Raw genomic sequence first — 10,511 nt, forward strand, 5'->3', positions numbered from 1 at the left:
CCGACCTCGGCAGAAGATAGAGAAAGATGAGTGTCATCCCTTATGCCTCAGCCATAGGGTCTATTATGTATGCCATGCTATGTACCAGACCTGACATGAACCTTGCCGTAACTTTGGTAGGGAGGTACCAAAGTAATCCCGGCATGGAACACTGGACAGCGGTCAAGAATATCCTGAAGTACCTGAAAAGGACTAAGGATTTTTGATTGTTCCATGCTATTACCTGTTTTGGATGTTTATGGGCTTTACTTTACACTTTCATATCATTTTTGGGACTAACCTACTAACCGGAGGCCCAGCCTGAATTGCTGTATTTTTTGCCTATTTCAGTGTTTCGAAGAAAAGGAATATCAAACGGAGTCCAAACGGAATGAAACCTTCGGGAGCAATCTTTTTGGAACAAACGCAATCCAGGAGACATGGAGTGGACGTCAAGAAGCAGCCGAGGTGGCCACGAGGCAGGAGGGCGCGCCCTAGGGGGGTAGGCGCGCCCCCCCACACTCGTGGGCCCCTCGTGGCTCCCCTGACCTACCTCCTTCGTCTATATATATCCACGTACCCCGAAAACATCCAAGAGCACCAGGAAAAACTATTTCCACCGCCGCAACCTTCTGTATCCGCGAGATCCCATCTTGGAGCCTTCGCCGGCGCTCCGCCGGAGGGGGAATCGACCACGGAGGGCCTCTACATCATCTCCAAGGCCTCTTTGATGAGTTGTGAGTAGTTTACCACAGACCTTCGGGTCCATAGTTATTAGCTAGATGGCTTCTTCTCTCTCTTTGAATCTCAATACAAAGTTCTCCTCGATCTTCTTGGAGATCTATTCGATGTAACTCTTTTTGCGGTGTGTTTGTCGAGATCCGATGAATTGTGGGTTTATGATCAAGTTTATCAATGAGAAATAATTGAATCTTCTCTAAATTCTTTTATGTGTGATTGGTTATCTTTGCAAGTCTCTTCGAATTATCAGTCTGGTTTGGCCTATTAGATTGATCTTTTTTGCAATGGGAGAAGTGCTTAGCTTTGGGTTCAATCTTGCGGTGTCCTTTCCTAGTGATAGCAGGGGCATCAAGGCACGTATTGTATTGTTGCCATCGAGGATAAAAATATGGGGTTTATATCATATTGCATGAGTTTATCCCTCTACATCATGTCATCTTTCTTAATGCGTTACTCTGTTCTTCATGAACTTAATACTCTAGATGCATGCAGGAGTCGGTCGATGTGTGGAGTAATAGTAGTAGATGCAGAATTGTTTCGATCTACTTGTTGTGGACGTGATGCCTATATACATGATCATGCCTAGATAATCTCATAACTATGCACTTTTCTATCAATTGCTCGACAGTAATTTGTTCACCCACCGTAATACTTATGCTATCTTGAGAGAAGCCACTAGTGAAACATATGGCCCCCGGGTCTATCTTTTATCATATAAATACCAAAAATATTTATCTTATCTTATTATCTCTATCAGATCTCACTTTCGCAAGTTACCGTGAAGGGATTGACAACACCTTTATCGCATTGGTTGCGAGGTTCTTGTTTGTTTGTGTAGGTGCGTGGGACTTTTGAGGAGCCTCCTACTGGATTGATACCTTGGTTCTCAAAAACTGAGGGAAATACTTACGCTACTTTGTTGCATCACCCTTTCCTCTTCAAGGGAAAACCAATGCAGTGCTCAAGAGGTAGCAGGAGGTGATGAAGAGCTCGTCCTAAAGGGTTACGTCGATGCTAGCTTCGACACAGATCTGGATGACTCCAAGTCACAAACCGGATACGTGTAAATTTTGAATGGTGGGGCAGTCAGCTGGTGCAGTTGCAAGCAAAGCGTCGTGGCGGGATCTACATGTTAAGCGGAGTACATAGCAGCCTCGGAGGCAGCACATGAAGCAATCTGGATGAAGGAGTTTGTCACCGACCTAGGAGTTATTCCCAATGCGTCGGGCCCGATAACTCTCTTCTGTGACAACACTAGAGCTATTGCCCTTGCCAAGGAGCCCAGGTTTCACAAGAAGACCAGGCATATCAAGCGTCGCTTCCACTCCATTCGTGAAAATATTCAAGATGGAGACATAAATATTTGTAAAGTGCATACGGATCTGAATGTCGCAGATCCGTTGACTAAACCTCTTCCACGAGCAAAACATGATCAACACCAAAACTCTATGGGTGTTCGAATCATCACAATGTAACTAGATTATTGACTCTAGTGCAAATGAGAGACTGTTGGAAATATGCCCTAGAGGCAATAATAAAATGGTTATTATTATATTTCCTTGTTCATGATAATTGTCTATTGTTCATGCTATAATTGTATTAACCGGAAACCGTAATACATGTATGAATACATAGACTACAGCATGTCCCTAGTGAGCCTCTAGTTGACTAGCTCGTTGATCAATAGATGGTTATGGTTTCCTGACCGTGGACATTGGATGTCATTGATAACGAGATCACATCATTAGGACAATGATCTGATGGACAAGACCCAATTCTAAGCATAGCACAAGATCGTGTAGTTTGTTTGCTAGAGCTTTTCTAATGTCAAGTATCTTTCCTTAGACCATGAGATTGTGCAACTCCCGGATACCGTAGGAATGCTCTGGGTGTATCAAACGTCACAACGTAACTGGGTGACTATAAAGGTGCACTACAGGTATCTCCGAAAGTGTCTGTTGGGTTGGCACGAATCGAGACTGGGATTTCTCACTCTGTATGACGGAGAGGTATCTTTGGGCCCACTCGGTAATGCATCATCATAATGAGCTCAATGTGACTAAGGAGTTAGTCACGGGATCATGCGTTACGGAATGAGTAAAGAGACTTGCCGGTAATGAGATTGAACGAGGTATGGGGATACCGACGATCGAATCTCAGGCAAGTAACATACACCGGTGGACAAAGGAAATTGTATACGGGATTGATTGAATCCCCGACATTGTGGTTCATCCGATGAGATCATCGTGGAACATGTGGGAGCCAACATGGGTATCCAGATCCCGCTGTTGGTTATTGGCCGGAGAGATGTCTCGGTCATGTCTGCATGGTTCCCGAACCCGTAGGGTCTACACACTTAAGATTAAGTGACGCTAGAGTTGTTATAGGAAATTGTATGTGGTTGTCGAAGATTGTTCGGAGTCCCGGATGAGATCCCGGACGTCACGAGGAGTTCCGGAATAGTCCGGAGGTAAATATTTATATATGGGAAGTCCAGTTTCAGGCACCGGAATGGTTTCAGGGGTTATCGGTATTGTACCGGAACCACCGAAAGGTGTCCGAGGGTCCACCTGCCCCGGGGGACTTAATGGGCTGAACAAGGGTGGGAACCAGCCCCTAGTGGGCTGGTGCGCCCCCCCAAGGGCCCAAGGCGCCTAGGGTTGGAAACCCTAAGGGGTGGGGGCGCCTCCCACCAAACTTGGGGGGAGGGGGGGGGGGCAAGTCCCCCCTTGCCCCCCCCCTTGTAGATGGGATCTAGGGGCCGGCCCCCTCTCCCCTTCCCCTATAAATAGTGGGGGTGGGGGGGGAGGGGTGGGAGGGCTGCCACACCCTTCCCCTCGCGCAGCCCCTCCCTCCTCCAACACCTCCTCCTCCCCCGTAGAGCTTGGCGAAGCCCTGCAGGAAAACCACAAGCTCCACCACCACGTCATCGTGCTGCCGGAGCTCTCCCTCAACTTCTCCTCTACCCTTGCTGGATCAAGGAGGAGACGTCCTCGAGCTGTACGTGTGAACGCGAAGGCGCCGTCCGTTCCGCGCTAGATCGAATCTTCCGCGATTTGAATCACCGCGAGTACGACTCCATCAACCGCGTTCTTGTAACGCTTCCGCTTATCGATCTTCAAGGGTATGAAGATGCACTCCCTCTCTCTCTCTCTCGTTGCTAGCATCTCCTAGATTGATCTTGGTGACACGTAGGATTTTTTTTAATTATTACTATGTTACCCAAAAATTCCCTCCTACCTCATCTTGGTATTCAAGATGGATAGCTAGGCCATCAAGCAAATTGATAAGTTAGGTCGCAACTTCCTTTGGCGCTCTAAACCAAATGCCTCGGGAGGGTTGGCGTTGGCCAACTAGGCTACAATCTGTCGTCCCAAATAGCTGCTCCCTCCGTTCCAAAATAGATGACCCAATTTTGTACTAAAGTTAGTACAAATTTGAGTCATCTATTTTGGAACGGAGGAAGTAGGTGGCAGCGTTTTGGATCTTCGCCGCTTTGACCGGGGACCGCGTCTCAAATAGAAGTGGCTGCATTGCATGAGGATAGACCTTGGCCAGGTTGCGCGATTTCGTTTCACAAGGATGGTGAGGACCTATTCAGTGCTGCAACTACTATTACTCTCCGCAACAGAGAGTTGGTCCTCTTCTGGCAAGGCCGATGACTGGCCGTCGTTGTTCCTTGTCACATTGCCCCAGATCTTCTCCTTCTTTGCACTCGCAAGAAGCAATCAGTCAAGAAGGCGCCGCACAACTAAGCTTGGATGTCGGGGCTACACAAGATCTCCACGATCACCCGCCGTTCGTAGCACGTCCAACTTCAAACCCGCCGTTCAAGAATCCTTCAAATGGAATTTGACCTCCAGAAGATGATCCAGAATTGGGTCAATCACGTTTATTAGAAGTTGACAATAGAGTGGATCCACGATATACAGTGCATGTACGACCTACCGCTACCAATTCCTGGGCTCCTTTTCCACAATCAACTTTGCCAGGCTTTGGAAGTGCAAGATCGAAGGCAACTGTCAGTTCTTCATGTGGCTATGGCTAAAGGGCTGCATCATCACTAACAACAACCTAACAATTAGAGGGCTAGACCATAATGATTATTGCAATCTGTGTGACGAAGAGGATGCGACTCCTTTCTACCTAACCCTGAAATGCTCTTTGCCATTGGACACTGGTAGAATAAGGGCCTATTGTCCCGGTTGGTAAGGGCCTTTAGTCCCGGTTCCTGAACCGGGACTAAAGGGTCGGTACTAATGCCTCCCCCCTTTAGTCCCGGTTCTAACACGAACCGGGACTAAAGGCCGCGGCCACGTGGAGCTCCACCTTTAGTCCCGGTTGGTAACAACCGGGACTAAAGGAAATCTTATGAATTTTTTTTGAAATTTTTTTTTGAAACTTTTTTTTTGAAATTTTTTATTTTCAAATTTCTGAATTATTTTAACCTCTAATCTCTAATCACCACCCCTCATCACTGCTCAATTTATCCTCTAATCTCTAATCACCCCTCATCATTCCAAATCATCTAACTTCCCGAATGGTCACCCATCCTCCCACTCCCCCAGCCTGAGCACGCTTAACTTCCGGGTTCTATTCTCCCTCGTTTCCAAGTCTGCACTTGTTGTTAAGATGTCAATCCTATTAACCCTCAGGAATTTTGCTTGAGCATGAAGTGACACATTTCACTGTTTGAGTTTGAAACTATTGTTTTAATAAACAATAATTATTTAAAAAACAATAGTTATTTTGAATAATTAGTTTGACCATTGTTTGACCATAGTTTGACCAGATTTGACCAAAATTCAAAATAACTGAAATAATTATTTAGTAACACTAATATTCTAGAATAATTAGTTTGACCATTGTTTGACCACAATTTGAAATTTTTTCGATTTTTTCCACTCTAGATTTTAAAAGCCCCGTAAAAAAATTTCTGTTAGGTTTGTGAGGATTTTGAAAATGTTTAACGGGGTTCCCCCCGTTAAATTCGGATGTAACTTTCCGATTAGATGATTTTTCATATAAAAAACTTTTTCATCCGAGTTAGTATGCAAAAGTTATGCCCATTTTTACAAATTCCAGAGAGATTTTGCAAATAAAGTCGAAATTCATATTTGCAAATTTTCCCAACAACTAGACCACATATCACATGGAAAACTTATTTTCTTTTATTTTTTTGACATTTCCATCATTTTCTTTTATTTATTTTTAAAACTGAAAAGGCGATCCAGGGGGGCTAGAGCTTGAAAATGGAACCTTTAGTACCGGTTCATGGCACGAACCGGGACTAAAGGTCTCAACCCCTTTAGCACCGGTTCGTGTCTCAAACCGGGACTAAAGATCTAATCTTTAGTCCCGGTTTGAGGCACGAACCGGGACTAAAGGGCATCGCACCCTTTAGTCCCGGTTTGAGGCACAAACCGGGACTAAAGGGCACAGGTGAACCGGGACTAATGCCTTAGCCGCACGAACCGGGACCAATGCTCACATTAGTCCCGGTTCGTGACTGAACCGGGACTAATGTGAATATTGGCCCGGAACCAAAGCCCTGTTTTCTACTAGTGGCAGGTTTGGCTCCTGGTTTTTTGGTGGACTGGTACTCGGGCATTTAGCTTCAGGGCCAACTCCCGTGTCCCCATTACTTCCCGTGGAGTTATATGATCTGCACCCTCCCCGAGAAGGACATAAGAACAACCATCTACACCTGCTAGCACATTTGGAAGGAGAAAAACAGATGAGTTTTCGAGGGTTCTTCCTTGAGCGCTGCTGCCCTTCTTAGCCTCATTAAACATGACATCTTGCAGTCTTCATCTTCTCATAAGAAAAAGAAAAAACTCACTGGATGACGAAAACTACCCACCTCCAAGCCCAAATTTGTACTAATATTTGTGTGATGTAAACTACCCACTTCCAAACCAGGATCAATTTGCACTCCCGTGTACTGTTCTGGGCACCTACGCGCCTTTGATTCAAAGGAATTCTAAAGAATTTTTGAAGGATTGAAATCCTTTGAAAATTTTCCTACGTTTGTCCTTTGATTCATAAGATTGAATTTCATATGATTTTTTCCTATGAAATCTTCTGTACTACATTTTATAGGAAATCTAGCATCCACTCCAACCACTTTTTACAGTTCATTTGTTTTTTTCGCGAAATGAAACACTCCTTGCTAATCCTATGTAGGATTCAATAGGATTCAAGTGGGCATGCCACTCCAATCCTATATTTTTCCTATTCCTGTATTTTCAAAATCATGCGAATCAAAGAGAACCTAAAACTCTGTATCAACTTTTCTACATTGCTCCCTTCTTAAAAGCATTGTCAGTTCCTCAAACAAATATAGCTCGCGACACACATATCAATACATGAGTTCCCTAACATAACCTACTACTCGTTCATAACTCACAACTAGCTGATAAAAGACGAACACCCATACAAACAGCTCGGAGTTCTATAATATACTGAAGTACTGATGCATGACTGATAGGCATATTAATACATGAGTTCCCTAATATAACCTACTACTCGTTAAGAGCTCACAGCTAGCTGATGACATGACGTCTCAGCTTGTTCTACTAGTTCATCACCTCAGCTTGTTCTGCTAGTTCATATCCATCACCTCATCTTCTTCCGCTAGTTTATAAGGAATGAAAAGCGTTATGACTTTCACCACAGCAGCACAACAGGCCATACGCTTCAGAGAAGCCCAAAGATCCTTCTTGATTAGATCAGATCTCTCCTTCTCCTTCCTTCAGGAAAACCATGGATAGTTACATGATTATTTAAATGATAGAAACAAACTAGTATTAATAAGCATTAGAAAAGGGAAATAAAATCATACTGAATACGGTCCACAAACTCATTGATCTGTTCCCTTAAGAAGGTTGCCTCACGTTCGAGCTCCTCTTTGCTAGCTGATTCCAAGTTAATTCTTGTGCGCTACAATAAAAATAGGAAAAATAATCCTGTAAGGGATCTGGTTAAATAAGAAATCTCACCTCCTTACTAAGGCATGCTTGTATTTGTATCCACTTTACAAAAGTTGCTGAAAATGATACTATAGCTAGGACCAATGTTCCAAATAACAATAAACAGTGAACGAATAATTACCCCGCCATTTAGTGTTTAGAAGATAAAGGAGAATGGACACTGTTTAAGAACGAGCCATATAATTATATATATATATTGTACAATGAAAAAGAAACATCTAAAAAGATCATTCGTCTAGGATCTAAAAATCAAAATCCCAAGAATCATCCCAGGAAGCAGCAGAAAGGGTTAGATTGGACTATTCTATGCTTGTTCAACCTAGATGCTTTATGCTACAATCTGAAATGGGCAGGGGGTAAAGATATTTGTACTAAAAAAGCCCTATAGCATATTCAATGTCTATATATATTATATATAAGCTGCCGTTTCTACCAGCCTGGCCTTTAAATGTGGTTTGATACAACAGGTCTAGAGTATTTCACAAAGGCCTTTATGTAGAACAATGCCTAGAATCTTAGGGTTGGTTTCAATAAAAGGTGATTGCACTTTCTAGAATTTACCATAAGAAAACTGGTGGCAATTTTACATACCAGGAGTGCCCCAAACATTACAAAACTATAGCAGTTTTATGTTTCTAAAGATTATAAATCACTAGGGTACTAGTATCTAGATTTATCCTATTCACATTTGATATGTGTGTGAGATTTACATACAAAATTTAGCTCTTGCATTACCCATGGTCAAACCGCCCTAGCAGATCATGGAAGATATCAACAACATGGCTGCACATGCATCTATTGATGCCCAGCCATTAGCGGAGCTAAATGAGGACATGAGTGTACAGATGTACACCCATTATTTGGCAGAAAGCTTGTATACTTAGGCATATTGAACTAGACACATCCAACAAATCAGAAGAAACTTGAGTAGAACTAAGACTTTAAGTAGACACTGACTCCGCCAATGCGCCCAGCCATCTACAGCCCGCATAAACTCCATACTCAGCAATAATGATGCTCACTCTGATCCGTATTAATTGACGCAGGACGCAGCCTCTATACAATACTACGTAGCTTGCAAAAACGTCTTATATTATGGGACAGAGGGAGTACAATACAATGTCGTATAGAGGCTGCATCAATTGATTCTTCGGACCGGAGGAAGTAGTTTCAAATTTTCAATATCAATACACCCAGGAAACAAGCAAACATACCCCCCTTTATTGGACCTAGTGGCTGGCATGATTTATTTGTGCAGGGATTGTGTGAAATAGCAAAGGGAAACCATGTGCAGAGATGAGGAGGGGTCGAAACAACAAATTTGAACAAGCAGCAGCGTGTATCAGAGAGGAGGGGGGGTCGGGAGGTACCAGGAATCTTGTGGAGACGAGGCAGGGACGGCCGCCGGCCGGCGGGCAGAGGCGGGGGGCGGCGGCGGAGTGGAAGTTGGGGCGGCCGCCGGGCAGATGGGAGATGCCGAGGGCTGGCGTCCGGAGGTGGAGCGCAGGGGCGGAAGTCCGCACCCTCGCCATCAGGGTACGCAGCGCCATGGATGACGGGTCAGGCTGGAGGCTGTGGGTCGTGATGTCTCTGGAAGCAGCGGACGGGTGTCCACCTCGTCCCGTCCCCTGGTATACGTCTGCGACAAGTATGTCTCTGGAAGCCGCTTGACTTTTTTATTAGGGAAAGTAAAGCCTCTGGGCTCTTCCTGGTCCGAGCGGTACTACATGTTTTTCTTGTTTTCTTAGCAAATCCGAGCGGTACTTTTTCTTTTCTTTTTTGAGACATTCTCCGAGTGTTACATGTATGAGGACAACAAAATTGCACCGAACGAAAGAAGTCCGGTTATACCCAAAGGCGGCCCGAGGGACAAATACCCCTCGAACTCGAATTTGGTAGTACGCCTTCTACGCGAATTTAACGGAAAAAACACAAATTTAAAATTGTTTTCGGATTTAAAATGTTGTTCCCAAATTTTAAAATGTTCACAAATTAAGAAAAATGTTCTTCAATTTCAAAAAAGTTTCCAAAGTTAAAACGCGAAGAATAAAAACCAGAACAAAACCAAAAGAAAACACACACAAAATAAGTGAAACCTAACATGGAAGGCTCTAGAATTTTACCTGCGAAACCAAAACACAGTAGAAATGACAAAATTGGCGGGCACATACTTCCTCCGTTCGGAAATACTTGTCCTGAAAATGGATAAAATGGATATATCTATAACTAAAATAAGTCTAAATACAATCATTTTAAAGACAAGTATTTCCGGAGGAAGGGAGTATATGTCTCGCAGTGTCTACAGCCCCACGCAGGGTAGGCTGAAATTACACCCGATGGAAGAAATTTTATTTTTCATCCGCAAATGCGGTGCAGCCCGCTCACCTGCAATATGGCACGGTGCGTCTGGGCTCTCTCTGACTAATGCGTGGCGGAGACAATGTGCATGAACCAGGAATCGAAAGCCAATCACTGGTTGCCATGTGTGTACCGAGTTGCCACGTTCGCGTAACTGCAGTTGCCGTGTAGCAAAGAATCACAGTTGCCATGTGTGTGTACCGAGTTGCCACGTTCGCGTAACTGCAGTTGCCGTGTAGCAAAGAATCACAGTTGCCATGTGCGTGTACCGAGTTGCCACGTTCGCGTAACTGCAGTTGCCGTGTAGCAAAGAATCACAGTTGCCATGTGTGTGTACCGAGTTGCCACGTTCGCGTAACTGCAGTTGTCATCCACAAGGTAGGAGTGTCGTGTGGACGAAAAGTTCGCCCACACGCGCATGACCTAAGTGGTGGCTGTGTG

At 44.3% G+C, this 10,511-nt stretch overlaps 1 protein-coding gene across 1 annotated transcript; it reads right to left on the reverse strand.

Moving 5' to 3' along the window:
* Positions 1 to 7,001: 7,001 nt before the first annotated feature.
* On the reverse strand, positions 7,002 to 9,341 carry LOC123083554 (uncharacterized). Its single transcript, XM_044505572.1, has 3 exons — positions 9,083 to 9,341; positions 7,565 to 7,662; positions 7,002 to 7,472 (listed from the first exon to the last, which is right to left on the reverse strand). The coding sequence occupies exons 1-3, from the start codon at positions 9,260 to 9,262 to the stop codon at positions 7,325 to 7,327; spliced, it is 426 nt and encodes a 141-aa protein (XP_044361507.1). The 5' UTR covers positions 9,263 to 9,341; the 3' UTR covers positions 7,002 to 7,324.
* Positions 9,342 to 10,511: the final 1,170 nt, after the last annotated feature.

Source organism: Triticum aestivum, chromosome 4A (assembly GCF_018294505.1).
Source record: "Triticum aestivum cultivar Chinese Spring chromosome 4A, IWGSC CS RefSeq v2.1, whole genome shotgun sequence".
NCBI classification, from domain to species: Eukaryota; Viridiplantae; Streptophyta; class Magnoliopsida; order Poales; family Poaceae; genus Triticum; species Triticum aestivum.

Coding starts and splice junctions, on each gene's coding strand:
- LOC123083554 (XM_044505572.1), bottom strand. CDS start 9,262: ATGGCGCTGCGTACCCTGATGGCGAGGGTGCGGACTTCCGCCCCTGCG. Junction 7,663..9,082: donor TCGTCTCCACAAGATTCCTG/GTACCTCCCGAC, acceptor TTTTTATTGTAG/CGCACAAGAATTAACTTGGA. Junction 7,473..7,564: donor GAGTTTGTGGACCGTATTCA/GTATGATTTTAT, acceptor GTTTTCCTGAAG/GAAGGAGAAGGAGAGATCTG.